The sequence below is a fragment of the Halictus rubicundus genome, chromosome 5 (genome assembly GCF_050948215.1).
Source record: "Halictus rubicundus isolate RS-2024b chromosome 5, iyHalRubi1_principal, whole genome shotgun sequence".
Classification (NCBI taxonomy): domain Eukaryota; kingdom Metazoa; phylum Arthropoda; class Insecta; order Hymenoptera; family Halictidae; genus Halictus; species Halictus rubicundus.
Genome location: NC_135153.1, coordinates 10,964,062 through 10,983,434, shown reverse-complemented (window position 1 = coordinate 10,983,434; position 19,373 = coordinate 10,964,062). Strand labels below are relative to the sequence as shown.

General features: G+C 42.3%; 2 protein-coding genes and 1 long non-coding RNA gene across 3 annotated transcripts; all 3 read right to left on the bottom strand.

Annotated features, from left to right (window-relative positions):
• Positions 1-767: 767 nt before the first annotated feature.
• Positions 768-2,905, bottom strand: Yod1 (Yod1 deubiquitinase). The gene is made up of 3 exons (XM_076788341.1): positions 2,191-2,905; positions 1,735-2,051; positions 768-1,658 (listed from the first exon to the last, which is right to left on the bottom strand). Exons 1-3 carry the CDS (start codon positions 2,585-2,587, stop codon positions 1,440-1,442), a joined length of 933 nt encoding a protein of 310 aa, XP_076644456.1. The 5' UTR covers positions 2,588-2,905; the 3' UTR covers positions 768-1,439.
• Positions 2,906-3,692: 787 nt separating this feature from the next.
• LOC143354332 (synaptic vesicle glycoprotein 2B) lies at positions 3,693-10,956 on the bottom strand. The gene is made up of 11 exons (XM_076788340.1): positions 10,819-10,956; positions 9,212-9,268; positions 7,962-8,123; positions 7,061-7,223; positions 6,832-6,953; positions 6,225-6,463; positions 5,889-6,109; positions 5,593-5,810; positions 5,308-5,467; positions 4,744-4,871; positions 3,693-4,494 (listed from the first exon to the last, which is right to left on the bottom strand). The coding sequence occupies exons 1-11, from the start codon at positions 10,820-10,822 to the stop codon at positions 4,439-4,441; spliced, it is 1,530 nt and encodes a 509-aa protein (XP_076644455.1). The 5' UTR covers positions 10,823-10,956; the 3' UTR covers positions 3,693-4,438.
• A 51-nt stretch (positions 10,957-11,007) lies between these two features.
• LOC143354333 (uncharacterized) lies at positions 11,008-18,345 on the bottom strand. Its single transcript, XR_013082315.1, has 2 exons — positions 17,705-18,345; positions 11,008-11,269 (listed from the first exon to the last, which is right to left on the bottom strand). It is a non-coding gene; the product is annotated as an uncharacterized LOC143354333 (long non-coding RNA).
• Positions 18,346-19,373: the final 1,028 nt, after the last annotated feature.

Genomic DNA, 19,373 nt, shown 5'->3' with positions numbered 1-19,373 from the left:
CTTCAGGCGCTATTCGAATTGAAATGTATGTATGGCGCGCCGAAATTATTTGTTAATAACTTGTGCCTTGATTTTAGTAATTATTGTGTTTCTTTACAATGTGTTCTTTTTTACGTTTCACTAATTACTCACGGCTGTTGGATTCCTTGAAACTGACACACGTAAGTAAAACGTCATATAATGTAAATAGCTTATTTATTCCGCTTTGTCGATAGGATGGAGCTGACAAAATGCACTATGCTGCCATATAAATATAAGTATGTAAATCTCTATTATTAATAGTTCCTGAGTAACGAACAATTGCAAATCCTTTTACTCAGATCTAATAAATTCGCACTGGTTTTCCTTACAAACAATTGCACTGTTTGTTTATTCTTTATATTCGATGTGTAATATAACAACACTATCAGCTATATCCTTGCTCATGAAAATGACTTGCGTCGGATAGATATATCTCTAATAAATATTATTCTTTATTACAAAAATCTTGTTGGATGTTCCTCTATCTTGGAACTCTTATATTTATCTAGTGTTTCATGAATCAAGTAAAAATCTTGATAACAAAATAATTACAATATCCTAATGTTATATATATGTATAAGGTTCGGCTGGTAATTTTTATTTCATTATGCACTTTTACCATTTAATTTCTATCATATACATATTTGGACCATAAATTAAACTATCGTAGCATAGAGATCAAACTTTTAAGACAACACTCTGCAATATTCAATGAGTAACACGATTTTATTGATAAAAGTATGATGTTACTTGTATTAATAGTAATTTATTTTCTCTTTTGTTCTACCCTCTCCTTCGTGAACAGTTGTTTATCAATATAAAATTTACTATTAACAGTACTAAATCGATTTTCTCGTTATAAGCGAAACTAATTAAACCTGATTTCGCTTCTCTTCCATAAGATTCACTTATATATGGCATGGAACACATTCTCTGCCGGTTATGGCTATGAATTCCGTTTAGGCGAATTTAACCGAATATCACAGATTCTTAATCTCGCTAAAGAAGTTATACTTCCCAGCTGATTATAGACCGACGATCAACAGAATAATATTTCTTGTATAATAAATAATAATTCTTTCAAAATCCCTGACATTTAAAATGAAAAGAATTTTACGTAGTTTAGGGCTCGAACGCATATATTGACGACACACCCAAGTAATTTTCTCAAGAAAAATGTAATCAAAGAATTCCAAATCTTTAGGCAAAATTAAAAACCTGTGTAGATTAATTGTCTAAACAATCCTCATAGTGCACTGCATATTTTCTGTTAACGATAATATTCGTATCAAATAGCCAGTTTTCTTGTTAGCCTCGTTTTCGAAAGAAATTCTGCTTGAGACTTGGATTTAATAGGATTCTCAATCAGCGATCTGATCAAAAGTAAACGATAATTGGCAAAGGACAGATTTATTTTGCTATGCCGCTACTTCGCCGAAATTCATGTGTCCAGTTTCTTTTGCGTGTTGCTGAGCGGCTATTTGTCCGTTTAATTTAACTTTGCAATCGTTGCACATTAAGGTGAACTTTTGAACATCTGTGAATTGACGACTAGATTTCGCTTCTCTTGCTAGTTCCGCAGCCTCTAATAGTATCCTTGTATCTTCCGTGGGAAAAATCGTTTGTATACTACCACCCTGTAATCGAATGCAATCCATAGACAAATTTTGCTGCATTACATTACAACATACTGTCTTTTAAAATAACACTTACATCAAGAGGTTCCAAATACAAAGGATCATAATGGATTCCATCAAATATTAAAAACACTCTTTGAGCGTAGTGTTGATCCTCTCCGAACCGGTTGATGATAGCATTAATACTATCGATTACTGCTATTTCCAGGCCATAGAATTTCGACAGTATTGATAGCTCTATAGCTCCTCCCCAAGAGTCAGATTTCAAAATCCATTTGCAATATTCGTGATTTGGTCTTCCCAGGAAGGCTTCACAATATTCCTCTGGGTCTGCTGCCACAGCGTTCGCTATGATCTCCCTCATAAAGCTAGCGCAACTAGGATCGACTTTACCTGAAAGTGTACTATAAGATTAAAAGGTGTATAAAGCACTTTTATACCAAAGCAATGGATTAGAGAGTAGAGTAATCAGGCAAAAAACAAACGTGATTTACAAGTGACATTTTAGTCGCGTTTACATAACGATATGTACCATTGAGAACATAGCCAACGCTGGTAAACAAGCAAGAGTTATCGGCAGGCACGTCTTTCTTCATTAAAACACCGGGCGTATCGACGAAATTCTCGTCGTTGACGATGTGGGACCGACCGATCTCGCCAGTGCTACGTTCCCCGTTGAATTGAACCGGTTTCTCCTCGACGATCAAGGTATCTCCCGAAACAATGCCGCTGTTCGCGATCGTCACCGTCTCGTCGTTCAAATTAATCGGCTTCGGCGGAAACCCGCTGAGAACGTGGAGCGCACCGATTGGTATGCCCGTGATCTCGGCTAGCTTCGATTTCAATTCGGATACTTTGTCCTCGGGCACCAATCCAATCACAACCTTCTGACCTGATTTCGTTTTAACCCTCAACACGAATCCAGCCATCGTTTTCGTCTCCGCGGATACCCGAGTCTCGGACCAGAACCGCAAATTTTCCCCTCTATTCTGCTTGCCTCTCTCGCCTTTGATCAGCTGTTGAAACAGCAACACGAGCGAATTTTCCTTGATTTCCGGACGATTATCATATCACGAACAGAGAGAACAAAAGATCATATGTAACTCATCACGTACTCGCGTATTCGGGTACTGTTGATACCGACTATCTTTCCCTGTTCATCATCGTATTTAATATGGAACTGAACACAGCACCGATCTGCGCTATCGACGGACTTTGTGTCGCGTTGCGGTTAGGATCACTTAGGATGTCCGCGTCCTAGTGACATTTTACGTTCCAGTGTTGCCAATACCATGAAAGACGACCATAGCTGAAATCAGAGAGGATACTCTCTGGTGAAATTCAATGATGAGCACGGTGGTGAGATTTCGGCCAGGTTTTCTCGCGCATGCGTGCCCAACACAGTAACGTACCTGTGATTATGAGGAATAGGTAGTGGGGCAGTGATATTGGCGGGAAAGTACCGGAACAATCTGTTCCGACGACGAGACGAGTGTACTATGAGTTTTTGCTAAGTTGTTGTTAACATTTTATTATACAATGGCAGCTAATATTGGAGAAGGAACTACAAAGAGGCGTAGAGTCCGCTTTTTCCAAAATCAAATCATAACGATTTAGAAGAATTTTGCAGGGTGATCAAGGTACCCTGTTGTATCCAGAATTGTAAATTACCTATAAATGTAATAAATTAAAAAGAATGTGGATAAGTTGAATCGATAATTAATTAAAGTAATTTATATCTATGCTCTGTAGATAAAGTAGGTATCTAGTAGGTTGCTAAAGTAAGAAATTCATAAAAGTAGTTCTAAAGCTATTTTCACGGTGTTCAAACTTGATCAAGCATACGCACTGGAAACCACCGACGTTTTGCTTCGGTAAGAATTCTCTGTGATTTCGATAACATATTGGGCAAATATTAAATGGATTTACTTTATTATAGCCGTGAGTAGGGCCAGTTTATCAACCTATTTCTTCGATAAATAAACATCTGGGGATGCTACTAGGATATAAGGTGATCATTATTGTGAATCACTATTCGAAGTCGCATTGCGTTCATTTCGAACGTAAAAGATATACATTGTCTTTGAATGTCAATTACATCGATCGTAGTCACAAATAACTTCCGCTCGTTTTCTCGATTTGATTTTCCTCTCGTGACAATTCAACAAGTTTCGGTAGACGAGCTTCAAAGAAATCTTTTGTGTCGTCAAAGAAAACTTCAAAGAAAACTTCACGAAATACTTCACCGCAGTATTTTTTTCGAGGTATCTGTATGCTGTAAATGCATAGAACACACAGTCTACATGTACGAACGTTTCACAAACATACACAGTCTAATTATCGTTAGTATTCGCTAGTCTATTCTCACCGCCTACAGCGGAAGTTATTTACAACGCTCCGGAGCAACATGTTTTTTTTTTCGTACGATACAAAAGGAAAAAATGGGAACGAAATAAATCGTGGGTAATCGAGTCCGCGAATAAATTATATTACGTGCCTGCGCGCAATTTTGCAGAAGCAACCGGAAGCGGTGAACAGACTCTGAACGGAAGATTCCTTATCTCTATTAAACTGTTAACCGGGTGAACGCTTTCAATCGATATTTCTTATTTACATGTGTTCGGTTAACAGGTGTCGAAAAACTTCTTTCCTAATTGAAGCTGGTTTCACGTTCCAGGCGAATTGGAAGAGGCTGAATGGTTTCCAGTTCTTCGATAAATATATACATATGTGTGTAACTCTTTAGTCAATTATCGTCAGGAGATGACCAAGATTTTCAATTACTCGAGCGTCTCTTTGCCAGTTTTCGGCAATAGCAACGACATGAACCCGCATACTGAAAAATAACGGAGATTAATCGGTAAGCATTTGCATTTTGAATAGTTAGATAACTGCAATTTCTTTCCGCCATCTGGGCCGCTGCTCAGCGATTGGTCGTTACTTGGCCAATCGGAGCGACGGATGACGCGCCCCTGTAAATGCAACCCGTGTCTCTCGCGGGAATTGCAGTATCACAGAGCCGTTCATGAATTTTTCAATTATCGCCAATTATTTCTAGGTATTATAGAATATTTCAAGTACTTACTGAATAAAAATGCCGCGAATAAAATTATAGGAACCACGCAGGCCAAGTCGATCAGGTAGCCGAATACCAAGTTGCCCACCAAGGCGCCTAATCGACCCATTGTTAAAGACAACGCCGCGGCCATTACTCTGAAAATTCAATTGTTTCACTTTTTAGCTCTCCTCCAATTTACTAAACAAATATTTCTGATAAAATAAATGATCGATTTTTCGTTTAAACCGGTTTATGCTAGAGACATCTGTAAAGTTTTGTCTTAAAAATTTGAATTTTTTAGGAACCAAGGATGTTGTAGAACCAAGCATTTGACTCAGTTAAGAGCGTTACAAAACAACGCTATTTGTGGAACAGCGTAATCGCATGGTTTGCACACATTTTTTAAATGGTATGTAGATCATTCTGTCGTACGAAGAGAGGGGTGGGGTGGGCGGGGGAGGGGGGGGGGTGAGAAAGATTCGGAGCTGAATAACATCCTAAGAGGCGAAGTTATGTAAATACACAATTTTAATCTGTTCACTTGTCCCCTGCCCCCCAATAAATAAATCACAAGATAATGCCTCTGCTTACCTGAGATTCGTCGGGAACATATCGACGATTATGCAATACACCAACGAGATACCGAGAGACGTCAGGGCCTCGAATACGCAGGACAATACCAAGTTTTGCGTTGAGTCCACCACGAAGTAGAAGCCCACCGTGACTGCCCCCGAAACCAGCAAGGACATAACTGAAAAGAAATATTGCCATAATCATTATTTGATCGTTGCAACGTTCGACGGGTCGTTGAAGCAAACATTTCCGTTTCTCTTGGACGTAGGAATTTTGACGGCGACATTTCGCTCGACTACTTACTGAGGAAAAATTTGGCACCGAGCTTGTGCACGAAAAGGGGAAGGATAATTGATCCTGGAATGCAGGCGAGTCCGATGTATACTGTGTGCAGGTAGACCGAGGGCGTGATCACGGTGTCGCATCCAAAAGGATCAACGTTGGTCGCGTTGTCCGATAAAGCCGACACTATGCACACCGAGGTGGTCTCGCCAGGATTTTGGTGTTCGAATTGCTCGAATCTGAAGTCAAAGTGAAGTTTTTCGAATTTCTCGATTCTGGGATTGATGTATGTATAGTTCGAACGGAGCGACGGTTACCTGGTGAACAACTCGGGAAACCAGACCATGAGAGTGTAATAGCTGCTGGTCAAGCCGAACTGAATGCCGCAAGCAAGCAGCGTGTTGCGGAGGTAAGGAGACTTGCACAGAGCAGTCGTGAGGTCTCTGACTTCCTTCAGCAGGACCTTCAGGTCCTTCCTCTTGTGCAATTTCAGCGACCTCGTGCTCTTATCTTTGTTTTTCTCTTGTAGACACTTCACCTGTGCAGAATACGCAATATTATGTAATTTGATTGCATACAGTGATCTGTACGCTGCGGATCTTTACGTAATATAAAAATTAAAAAGTTGGTGAGCAGAGGCGTTAGGGTATTACCGGATAACTGTCGGGACTCTCGCCGGTGTTCTGCGAGTATATCCATTTGAAGACCTCGAGGGCAGCCTCCGTTTCCCCACACTCGAGGAGGAACTTTGGGCTCTCCGGGAACGCAAACAACCAGAGGCCCAGCATCAGCGAAGGTAACGCGCACAGCGCTACGAAGAGATTCCACGACTTAAAGTAGAACGCGTCCGAGACGTACATGAAGTCCATTGGTATGATCAGCCACGCGATCACTGCGTCCAAAAACAAACATCGAATTTCAACAGTATAAACGGTTTTAGTGTTTTCCATTTGATCAATTCATTTTTGCTATAAATGCATCAAATTCGCAGTCTAGTCGACATAAGGATAACGCATAGTAAAAGTAATTTATTTAATGAAACGAACACCAAAGAATCATATCATATATGATATCTGGTATCTCTTATTCATATCTGTTCTCTAGAAAAACGATTCTCTTATGTGGTTCGAACACTGGGACAGACTGTGTAAAACGCGCTCGTCACAGGCCGCGTTCCGGTGACTTCAATGGTCGCGCAAGCGACGAGCATGATCGGGGATCACGATGCTCGGCAACACCGTAGAAAAGATTGATACTCACGTGGTAATACTATAACTCCGACGGTCCAAAACATTTCCATCCAACAAAGACATCTTTCGCGATACTTTGTCGGCTGGAACTCCCCTAAATACGGAAAACAAATTCCCATAGCTCCCGTAACGCTGTGTGTATAAAATAAAAATAGAAACAGAAATAAAATAAAAAGAAAAAGAAAATGAAAATGAAGAAGAAAAAGAAGTCGGAGGGACGGTGGGAGAAGCGTACTTACGCGAACCCGTTGAGGAAACGGAACGCCAGGAACACCCAAAAGTATTGGACGAACGAGGAGATGATGCCGACGATACCGTCCATCAGCAACGTAGCGATTAGCACGATTTTCCGGCCCTTTGTGTCAGCCAGGCATCCCCATATGTACGATCCAATCACCATTCCTACGGAAATTGAAAAGTGAAATCCGAGGAAACATCGCTGTGTTCAAATACTGCCGTTCCTTTCCCGTTTTAACAGACTGGTTTAGACGTTGCCGTGAAATGGCGATGAACAATAATTCTAAAACGTAACTATTACTAACAGTAGAAAGAATATAGAGAGAACAGCATCCGAGTCACTGATTCTAGTAGATTGGCGTGGAATTGGTCAGACAATCGCCACAAAAATAGGTGCTCATCAACAGATTATATGCAAAATATAGATTTTTATGGAGCAATTTATTAATTCTAGAGACTAGTGATAAATAATAAATGTTCAAGTAGAAAGAGGTGTAGCGAACACGATCGCATAACGGTTACGTCAACGTGTTTAGTAAGAGTTGATCTCTAAAGGATATACCGCGTACAATACCGAGATTAGCCTAAATTCATAAAGTGTGATCCAGTTCTTTTTGCCAAACTATCTTCCAGCACCCGCTCCAGAGGCATACAATACGCTATAAATCTTTAAGTAGAAAGAGCCAGCGTTGGTCAGGCACACTTACAGCTTGTGCTTTCTTTATTGAACGTCTTCTAGTGTTTTTATTTATGCGAACTCAACGTTGCTTTTTCGGATCTGTTTTTGGTCTTGCTTTTTTTCGGTCTGATCGATGACGTGTTTAGATTTTAGCCATACAGGAAAATTCTATCGACCGCGAGATTGAATTTTGATTAATTTTGTTGATGATTGTTGCAGCTTACCTAACATGGGGGACGCCGTCAACCACCCTTTGGACGTGGAGTCCATTTCCAGGTCGCACTGAGCAGCTGGCAACACGAACGATAGTATAGTCACCCCGATCGCAGTGTCCATGTAGATCAAGCCGCATACCGCTAGCAGCATATAATGGAACTTGCCGAATCCTAAAAAAAATTGAACAATTGCTGTGCATCCATTCGACCGGGTACGAATTTCTTGTTTACCATTGCTGCAGCGACTCGAGTCGACGAGGAGAATTTTTCGAAAGCGTTCAGCACACATCCCGTGATTCGGGAAACGATAGTTTCAGTAGGTTACACCGATAAGAGGAATGCTTTAACTAGAACGGCGCTCTTGAACTTGCTACCACTTTGTCCGTAGGTGTTGCCCTACGCGCCTTATCTTTTATCAAAGCACAATTCGAGCTGTATTTGCCACGAAATTCCTTACTTTCAAACACACTGCGGTAGACTCTCTCTCTCTTACCGGCCCATACGGGCCCATATGTGGATCCAAAAAGTACTTAAACGTTACATTTCCGATTCCCCAAAAATTGTGGATATTTCAATTGTGATCACTTTGGAAAAACAAATAGTACAACCATAAGCCTGGACTCATTTTAAAGCTTGAAGCCTCTACTTTCGCAGAGCAGTGTTCATTTTCCTCTAAGATACTTTTACGTGAAACTCAAACGTCTCCAAAAACTCCCAACAATTTTTCTCGTAAGTGAAACTGCCATAGATTTGAAAAACGAAGCCTGCTCTTTGCAACGACTCCTTGATGTACGATTGTTTTTCACTGTTTTATGGATAAAAAATAAGGAACAGGTTCGACAAAATGACTAAAAAGGATCGCACGTAAAGCGAGGCCGGTCAAGAGGCAGTCTACAGAAAATGTTGCTAAAGTTTTGCGGATTATTTAAGGATCGTATAAACTTTGTATAAACGAGCAAAGATAATCGCGAACTCTCTCTCATTGTGCAACGTTCCGCCGATAAGTTCTAGTCGTTGATCGATTCGGACCACTCGAGTATGTTGTATTATATGCAAATAATTAACGATTATGGTCTCGAGTGTCGGGAAACAGGAAATTGTCGGGGCCACTTTCGTTTGTTTTCGTCAGATTCGACACGGTCGCTCGAGATAAAGCTTTCAACAGCTCTCGAATTGCTCTTGATAACACGATAAACTTCTCCCGGCTATCTCGAGTTTCGTTAATGCGCAATTAAGAAGCATAAGCTTCCGTGACTCACCTGTTACGGTGATTGCATGCTCGAAATCGGCACCTCCGTCTGCCAAGAAGTCGAGACCTGTCGAACAAGAAAAAAAAACGAACATTATTCAATCAATCGTTCGTTCAATATCTCCAATATCTCGTTCGTTCATTTTCGTTTTTATCGACGTCGCTTGTTCGTTCCCTTCGCTCAAAAATTTGATAAATCCGCCAAATATTTCCGACAGACGATGAATTTTGATTAAAGTGTATTAGCATCGTCTGCTTATTTATCGGCGATCTCGATACCGGGTGGGTATCGATGAAAACAATCGGAGTTCGCTATCGGGTTAATCGCGGGGCTGGAAATAGCCGAAGGACGATGTTGGAATCTAAGCAAATAACGATGTCTAATTGCAAACTAACTGTAAGACGATTCTGGATCAACAGGCCCGCGCGTCGGGCCCGTATCGAGTATTCCACTTTTATCGTTCGTTGTTTATCTCCCGGCACAAACATCTTCCGTGTAAACGTCTAGTGTCCTTTAAAGATAATTCTCTCAACGTCATGCTTCGTTGCACGATTTTAGTGAACAAATCGAGCGAGGCGCCATGTCACCCTGAGCCATCGAGAAATACGGTTCGGTTATGCTCGGTACCTCTTTTTATTTACTAATCAAACACAGAATTATATTTAATCGATTGTGTAATTCCTGACGAAGCAAGCGGCTTCTTCTTAATCACAGCTATGTGCATTTACAATGAGTTCCAACCGATTTTACAGAGCTCAGAACAGTACAACAGTGTTTTTAAATCCTTTAAATGTGTTCACTAATTTGCATTCGATCTAATCAGTTTTCCTATAAACGCATACAATGAGTAGATGCAATTGAAAACAGCGAAAGTATTATAATTACTAATAAAGTCACTTTTTGGAGTAGTGTCTCCGGTTTTGTTCAAATTTGAATATGCTGTAGTCTTTAGCGACCTATGAAGACCTTTTACACAGACGTGTAAAAAAAGTGTCACCCTTTTTTCAAGAAATTATAAGACTAGAACTAACAAACCGATGAAAATGAGTTTTTAGGAGCTTACAGTGAAAACATAAAAATATCTACTAAAAATGTTGTCATTGGAAGAAATGTCCTTTTCACCATTTATTTTGCAATTGTTTTAAACAAATGCAATGCTTTCTCGGAGCAGGTACCTTTTGAAAAATTTGAAAAAATGAGGATATAGCCCCAAGCGTCTCCTTTGCGGACCTGTTTTTAAAAAGCGCACACTTTAAAATTGACGAAATTAAAATTATTTGAAGTGAACGTTGTACCGCGGCCGGATGGCATACAACATATTCAGTTTTTTACAAAATCCGAAACACTACTCAGAAAAGTGTCCGATTTCGCGTGGAATGACCCATAAGAGAAATAAACTTGTATCTTGTAATGGATGCACAACCATTTTATTTCGCATAAAGATCCGCAAGTCTAATTATGACACAACGAAACGAGAGAATTGTTTGTTGGACTCGAAACGAAATGAACAGTCGTGGCAGGAAGTCTGTTCTTACTTTTGATATACTGAGAAAGAAATATGTTTTTTCAGAGGCTGGCCATGCTTCCCGGGTTATGGTGGTTCGGTGGATACTCACCCATGGTGTACGGTGGTTACGTCGCGTGGATGGTCAGTCTCTCGAAATTTGCCGGTGATGCTCGGGTCAGGTGACGTCGATGAGAACCCGGCTACCTGGTGGAGGACCCCGGTCGGTGAAGCGCTGCACTGTCTGTTTCTTGTGCGCGTTCCACGGTTTTCTGCTTGTTTCGAACCACTGCACCCCACGCTCATTGGTGAACACTCGGTGGTATTTGATCGCCGTCTTTATCGCCTAAGCGCGAATTCGACGATTTTTCCCACCGAGGATCTTTCTCTCTCGACGAAATTCAAACGGGCTTCTTCTCTTCTCTTCTCGAATGCCTTCACCGTTGATCTGTCTCTCTTTATTTTGCTGCTCTCCTCGGGACTTCTCGATGCAGATCAGCTAGATCCTAGCTCGCGATTCCTCTCAACGGATGATCTGTTAACGATCGACGGCGGCCGTGCAACTGATCAGAAATTGATCGTGCTTTAACGTATCTACTGTTTTTCGGTAGCTCGTTGGGTACCGGCATCAGATAGATAAGATATAATCCCCTTCCCTTCGCGCTCTTCCCTGACACGATCCTACCACACGCTCCTTCCGACTGTTTGTTAACCTACCGCGGATCTTCCCTACCTGGCGTCATCGTGTTTTCTTTTTAATCGTTCGACGGATTCAGCGTTTCGAGGAACGTCGCGGGTATTGCCGAGTCGCCGAAGCTTTTGTGGACTTTTCCTACCGCAAACACCGAGAGAGCCTGCTGAATCAGAGCTGGGTTTGCGGATGAGACTGCAGAATAGTGGATAATTCACCCTGAGGGTCACCCTACAGCAGAGCTGTCCAGCGTCTGCCCGTACGGGCGGCGATCTTTTTGCCCTGGGCGTACACAGAACGGTGGGCACGAAGCCACGCGCATTGTCAAGGTCGTGTGGCTAGCTACGGGGCCAGCTATGGCTGAGCTATGACCTACCCCCACTCCGCTAAGGCACTTGCCCGTAGCTTCGCCCGTAACTGTGCCCTCGGGCATCGGCGGGCGCCCTTGACCGCTGATAGGCATGTTGAGCAGCTCTGCCGTACAGGTACCCATTCTAGAGGTCGAAACCAGCCTGTGTGATTACATAGCGGTATAATCATTGAAACGCTTTTGTTTTTTAGTAGTAGTCGAAACCCGTGAAACGCAACTTATCGAGATCGGTTTGAATTCGTAGAGACGTATCGATCTTGATCCCATCCCTCAGTGTTGAGTCGTGCATTTGAACGACACCGGGTACCCGCCTAGTCTCAACCAGTCTCCGGATCCTATCGAAGGCAAAGCCCTTCGAGGACGGATCCTTCCGCGACACCATCCGAATCGAAAACACGCCAACGGTGACGAGCACGCTCGAAATCCCCTGTTTCTCCTTTTGTTAGTAGGTCGACAAACACGGGAGATAAGTAGTTTGATATCTCTGAAAACGACGACGACGCGCGACGGCCGTGCAGTCGGGACACGGGCAAACAGTTTTCGCGTATTTTATTCAAAACGTAATTCCGAGGGCAATAAAAAATCCCGTGACAGCAGTTTCAACGGTGTTATCGCGCGGGGTGGAGGAGGACTCGCTCCGAGAACACACACATTGTTGCATTCGCGATTCCGAAACTTTTGAAATTGTTGCGCGCCGGAGAGGGACGATTCGTCGATAATCGCGTTAGAATCACACTCGAAACACTCGAGTCTTATCCCGAGTGCTTGTTTCCCGGAATCTTCCCTTGTTTCGCCAAGGCGCAGCGGCTGCTGTTTATCTTGAGAAAGTTGTAGCTTTCTTTCTCCGCTTGGTGCACCTTGGAGTACCCTTTAAAACGGAATAACTCTCGAGAAAATATTTCTTATAACTTCACGAATCGCAAAAGAAAGAAATCGTTTCGATGGGCTCGGTACTGTTGAGGGTTTCGGAGGAGCAAAAAAGGGCTACTATTCTTACGAGTCGTCGGTTCGACGTCTCTGTCGAGAACAGAGAAGACACCTGTTTTTCTCGAGTCACCGGATCGCGAAGATGATCGTGCACCTAAGATCGTTTCCGAGATCCACGTTTGTCCGTGTTTGCACCGACTAAGCCGAGTCAGGTGAACAACATTAATCGTGGAAACGCGTCTAGGAAAAAGACGTCGCGGATTTCGAATGAAATATCGGCGGTTCGCGTCACCGTCGTGATCCCCTGATTATTTACGAGCGTCGAAATCGTCATTGTCGTGTCGTCATCGCAGCCTCGTGCTACCTACTTAGTTTGCTCGTCAACTTCCAGTTGATGTGTTTGTCCTGGTAGTATATCATCGACGCACGACACGCGGCGTATATGCGATCCGTGAACGTTAAAGCACACTCGAACACGCCACAATTAAACACGGAGAGCAAAAAATCCTGCTCGCGATTCTTCTAAACAATATAATACACAGCGACAACGTAAGCTGCGAACACGATCTCGTATCTCTCACGGTTTGGGTTACGTTACCGTATCTAGTCTAGTTATGCGAACTCTGCAATATCTTTTAAGTCGTTTTAACACCTTATCTTCATCGTGAAAATGTTCGATTGAATGCAATGTATCTTCTTTGGGAAATATTCGAATAATTTAGCAAAGGAAACTCTACATGATTTTAAATAACAACGTAGAGCAAGGGACTCAATTACTGTGAGGATAACAATTACTGTGCCTATATTAATTATTAGACTGCGGATTTTATGCGATTACTTCAAAGAAACGAACAGCAAAATTAAAATAGTGAAAATATTCCAGCAATCTAAAAAACTGTTTCATTATTTTGGACTTAAGACAAAACCTACCGACGCTTCTTGTATACCGGTTCTTGTTAATACATTAAACGTAGACAATAGTCAATTTGTTGCTGAATGAATTAGTACATGAACAACTTCCAAAGCTCTCTCCTCGATTTACAAAATTGTACTGTGTCGTACACAGTAGAAATAAGTACGGAGAAATAAATACTGAAAAATGCATTGTATACATACTTTATGAAAAGTCGTAAAGATAAATAGCGATGTGATAATGTTGTATGTACGAAATTGTATGCAGAAGTTTGACAAGGTCAATTTGACCGGCCGTGGTAGGTTTAGTGTTAATAAAATAATTAAGGAGAGCAACAAATGTGTACGTAGCTCCTGCATATTGTAATGAACGCAGACAATTTTTATTTTGCATATAAATCCGTAATTATATTTATTTTTAAAGCATAATGAATATTAAAAAAGAGATATTAAATATTTTTCATTAAAATCAGGTAATATACGAGACAATATACGAGTATATAACATATATATGTTATATATACATCTCTTTTGTAATATTCATTATGCTTTAAAAATACGTATAGTTAACATAGGCACAGTGATTGGTACGCCCACAGTAATTGGGTCCCTTACCCTAGATAATATGAATTTGACCAGTTTTTGTGCTTTTCAGATACCACGGCTGATATCGAAAAACGAGAGGATCGAATGTCAAGGGAATCGATGATGCAGCCCCTCCATCGCTTCCGGTCGGGTCTTTCGTGTTTCACCGAAAGCTGGCGATCATCCTCGCGAAAATATAAATATCGATCGGCGATATTATCGTCCACGATACTATCTCTCCGCAAGACTTATTTATGGTCGTATTATCGACGAATCTATTTCGTCAGACGAAAAAAGCCCGACCGCGTGTTTTCGACGAGCACGTGCTCCTTTCGAACGCTATAACGTTTCCACCACGTTGGATCCCCAAAGACGCGGACGGAGATACTACCTTTCATTATTGAAAAAGTTCGTGAGCTCACTCGGGGAACGGATTTTTTCGTTCCATTTTGCTATTTAACAGAGCTGAAAAAGTTTTGCGATCTCGAGGACAAAAAATTCCACAGACTATGGGAATTGTTTGTTCAAGCAGTCGGTGGGTTTAGACTGGTTTCGGCTGGTTTTCGAAGAGGATTTTCTCGATTTTCGACGCTCAGAAATCGACGTCGAACGTTTTATCGAGACGAATCATCGCGTTTTCGGATGTTCCTATGGCAGTCGCCAAGGTCGACGATAATCCAGCCTAGAAGAGACTAGAATACCGATCCGGTTCAAGAGCACAAACATGTTTATCGCTCTTCGATCACCGACGACAGTTTCAACCTTTAAATTTCATTGTTTTTCAAGACAGACGTTGTTTGACGGTGCAGACGTTACCTCTGCTCCTCTATTAACTTAACCCAGATTTAACCTAGACCTCGATCATCCGGGGCAGACCTTGACGAGACCTGCAGGGGACTCGGCTCGAACCATTTTCTTCTTCTCTTATGTGAGTCAATTCATTTTCATAGACGAAACAAGACCGGAGCTGTTGCGGTGTACCTCGAGCGTTTTCCCAGAACAATAGAATAGAAAAACTATCAGAGATGTGCCGGTTCCACGTACCAGGAATATCCACCATTTGTTTCAAGCAACGGTATTAATTCGACTCGAAATCATTAAAGGATTTGTTTGAAAGTTGTTTGTACGTTTGTGCTGCACGCCGAGCAAATACGTCACGGGATTTAGGATTTACAGCCGCGCATAATCGGCCTGTTTGCGTAGCAAAAACTGGAAGCAACCGAGCACGGCTTTGCCCAAGCCGAAACCATAAATTTTGATCGATCGAACCGCTGCGGCGACTTTATCCGAGCCTCGGCTTCGGAATGGCGAAAGAGACCAAAAATAGTTGATTTCGATCTGTTTGCTACTTCCAGAGCTAACAATCGTTATCCCACGATCGTTTCAGCGTCCCTAATCCTTGGGTCTGATTAGCAAACGATCACGGCTAGTCTCGAGATCGAAAATCCGATTCGGAAACCAGCCAACGAGCTTCGGGCTTACGTAATCAGGACGACGACGCCGACGACGCACTTTATCGGAGCTCGAACGCGTCTAGGCGACGCTCCTACGGAAAAGATCAGAGCCTGTTTATGTCTTACAGCAGCTCAAACGGGTCTATAAAATTGACAAACAACACCGGTGGATTTCAAACATCGTCGAAATCGCTACAAAATACCAAAACAGACAGCTGGTTCGACATTCGATAATATCTCCAACAAATGTTACCGTCTTTTGCCTTCTTTTAAAAAATTAAATCTTAGGATTTAAACATTCTTATAGACGTTCAGCAAATAGAGAAGCGACACCAAGAGGCAATGACTCCACCAATTGAAAGCCTCAGTTATCGGATTTCTGTTAATGATAGCTCTACATTTAACACTAGATTTACGGAGCACTAAAAGTGGCCAGTTTGGATTATTTTATAAAAATACCAAGAATATATTCAGTCAGATTTTTAGCAGACTTTTACAATAATATACGTTCCAAGGAATGAATGTGTTAAATAAATTTCCTATAAATGCATTTTTACAGTCACAATAATTGTAAATTAAAGAACATAAAACCCGTCATTCTGACGGGTCCCGTAAATCTAGTGTTAAAAGAGTGTCAATTACTTTTTGCGAATACAGATCTCTAAAGAAACTGTTTATATAATTTGAGGTTGCTGGTTGGTATACGAGTGAAATTATTGTTGGCCAATTCATGATGAAATTCTTAATTGTTGATCTGTGAATTTCAGAGCTATTGGGTAATCGTGTCGGTAAATAAAGTGTTAATTTTTTTGCGGCTCCGAACCGTCGGCGTCGTTCGCCGTTCACTTTGTTGGCACGTGCGAGGTTCACCCGGTGGATTCGCGCCAAAAATCCGATCGCCGTCGTAATATTTCCGTCATCGGTGTGCACCGTGTCTGCTCTATCACCGATTTTGATCTTTCGGCCGACGGAAGTTCTGCCCGTTGTACTCCGGTAGTGGCTCATTTATGTTCTCATCAAACTTTTCTGTACGTAGCCTGCGGATCTTTATGCAAATTCGTATTTTGTCAAAATCGACACGGGGGAGAAAATTCCTAATGCCAGATGGAAGCTCTTTTGATCACAATTAAACGAGATCCTGTTGATTCTTACTGATACACTAAATTAAATTACGTTCAAAAGTTATGTCCATCGATTGCAAGACACCGGTGCTAAATAAAAATGTCCATCTTTCTGTAATCACTCGAAGAAGTTACACATTACATATCAATATCTGATGCAAATTTCTCCCACTCATTTTCCTGGGTAATGCATAAAATCCGTAGTCTACTAATAATAACTGCATATGTAGAAAACACAGCGCATTGGAAATTTAGCGAAACGTGCTTTGATACGATTGGAGAGAACTCCCGTTCTCATTAGCGATTCAAATGAAAATCTGAAGATGAACAAAAATTTGTTAAATCGTCTGGATAGTTGCACGCGATCGATACGGCACTCGTTTGTATTTTTCAAACTTGCTGGTGCCGCGAACGCGTAAAGAACCGAGGCGGCTGGCCTAGTGGCTCGTTCCACCTGACAGCTGCGTTGACAAACACGCTGTCGAGCTATAGACTATAAGAAAGTACAGCGGCCAATCGATTCGGAGAAGATCAGAGGTGTTTTTCATACGGTCGTAAAGTTCTGAAAAGCCTAAATTACGGTCGAGTTGGTATCGCGAGCGTGTAATAGCCCTTCGACGTTCCTCGGCGACCCCGAAACCGTGTGTCCGATCCGCAAAGAGGCTGGCCGCGAAATGGCTGCACTCCAAATTCGCTCTATTTCGGCCTGGTTTCAATGTCAACGGCGTTTCTGGTCAGGTGGGGCGCGGCGCGGCACGGTGGCCAGGTGGATAGAACGACGGAGGGACAGGCGAATATAAAAAGAAAGCCGACCGATTGCAAACGAATAGAATCGGAAAAGAAATCGCGAACCGATCTGATCGCCTAGACGAATCGTTGCGGTATGGATGCGGCCGTGTTTTGCGTGATCGTGTCATGGTGCATGTTCATTCTCTTACCGGATATCGGTTTCGCTATCGCGGGGACGTTGTTCGGTGTCGACAGCTGTTGGTCGAGTGCTCGTGGATCGACGGATCGATCAGTTTCGCCTCGATCCTCGATCATTCATAAATCCTCCGCTGAGATCCGACTCTACAGGACTGTTGATAGGTGTTGATATTTGGACGCCCCCGCACGTGTCGTTGTTGCGCGTCTCTGTCTCCGTTGATCACTATTGCGCCCTCTCTGCCACTGTTTCTCTCTCTCTCTCTCTCTCTCTCTCTCTCTCTCTCTCTCTGTTTTGGTCCTCTCTGGGCAAAACAGTACAACGCGATAGCGTGTCGAACCGATCCCGGAAACGCCGAGACTACGGGGGGCAATGATAAGAGGCGATGACTCGGGTTCCGGTTGCGACACCGAACCCTCGCTGACGCGGCGGACACCTTAATTAGATTCCCAAGCCACGGCTAAGGACCGTTTAATTGCGTCTCGCCAGGCCGGCTATTACCGATGACAAGAACCGGGCAAGATAGCGAGCAAGAAGCGGGCAAGAAGCAAGAAACAAGCGGGCCGAAACACGCGCGCTCTTTCTTCTTCTTTCCTCGCGCAAGTTGTGTACAAAATGCAAACGCACGACCGATGCCGTCGCTTCCTGTCTAATTCGGTCTACGGTCTTGTCGCGCTTACGCGGTGTACTGCATCACCGTCTCGATTCATGTCTGGGACCCGCTTCGACAAACATTGCATGTAGCGTGCGCCTGGCCGCCTTTCTAGGGGTGGGGTTGCTCTTTGCTCTACGCCGATCCGATATCTGATCATTACCATCGGGGTAGCCGCGCGAAACGCCTCACGCTGGGCCAGAACATTTTTTGGTTACACATTCTTAACACTAAACCTACCGACACTTCTTCTGTACCTGTTCCCACCGTGCGTGGTCAAACTGACCGGCCCTTAAGAAAAGTTGTTGTTAATACATTAAACGTAGATAATAGTCAATTTGTTGCTGAATGAATTAGTAGACGAACAACTTCCATAAAATGACGATACAGATTTATTTCCATATAATTTCATTTATACAACAAATACTGCGAAGCTCTCTCCTCGATTTACAAAATTGTACTGTGTCGTACACCTTTGCTGTTTGAACGCATTTGCCATGAAACAGTATTATCAATCAGGCACGTGCGTAACTTTATAGCGTCCTATTCAATAAGGCGGCTCGTTTATTTTGAGTTGAACATGCCACGTTGAGAATAGCCTTTCTTTTATACTGATTGTTTACGTTTAGCAGAGTAAATACTATATTATCTCGTGCGGTCAAATTGACTGGCCGCGGTAGGTAGGACAAGATACATATATTTCTTTGAAAAAAAAAAAATAAAACGGGAAATAAATATTGAAAAATACATTGTATATATACTTTATGAAAAGTCGTAAAGATAAATAGCGATATGATCATGTTGTATGTACGAAATTGTACGCAGAAGTTTGAAAAGGTCAATTTGACAGGCCGTGGTAGGTTTAGTGTTAATCCTCTGCGGTTAATCTGGATCAGCACTCTCGAATTTCCATCTTCCTTGATAAATATTTATTTTCTCACTAACACTTCAAACGTTTGGCGTTCCAACGATTCAAATAGAGACTTCAATACCGATTTCAGAGTTTTCTTTGACACGTAGAACAGTAAAA

What these genes read in the sequence shown, in the direction of transcription:
- Yod1 (XM_076788341.1), bottom strand. Translation starts at nt 2,587, where the DNA reads ATGGCTGGATTCGTGTTGAGGGTTAAAACGAAATCAGGTCAGAAGGTT. An exon ending in CGTTGGCTATGTTCTCAATG is followed by an intron (nt 2,052 to 2,190) that starts GTACATATCGTT and finishes GTACACTTTCAG; the next exon opens with GTAAAGTCGATCCTAGTTGC. An exon ending in TGTATTTGGAACCTCTTGAT is followed by an intron (nt 1,659 to 1,734) that starts GTAAGTGTTATT and finishes ATTCGATTACAG; the next exon opens with GGTGGTAGTATACAAACGAT.
- LOC143354332 (XM_076788340.1), bottom strand. An exon ending in GACGGCGTCCCCCATGTTAG is followed by an intron (nt 7,224 to 7,961) that starts GTAAGCTGCAAC and finishes CAATTTCCGTAG; the next exon opens with GAATGGTGATTGGATCGTAC. An exon ending in TTTCCCGAGTTGTTCACCAG is followed by an intron (nt 5,811 to 5,888) that starts GTAACCGTCGCT and finishes CTTTGACTTCAG; the next exon opens with ATTCGAGCAATTCGAACACC.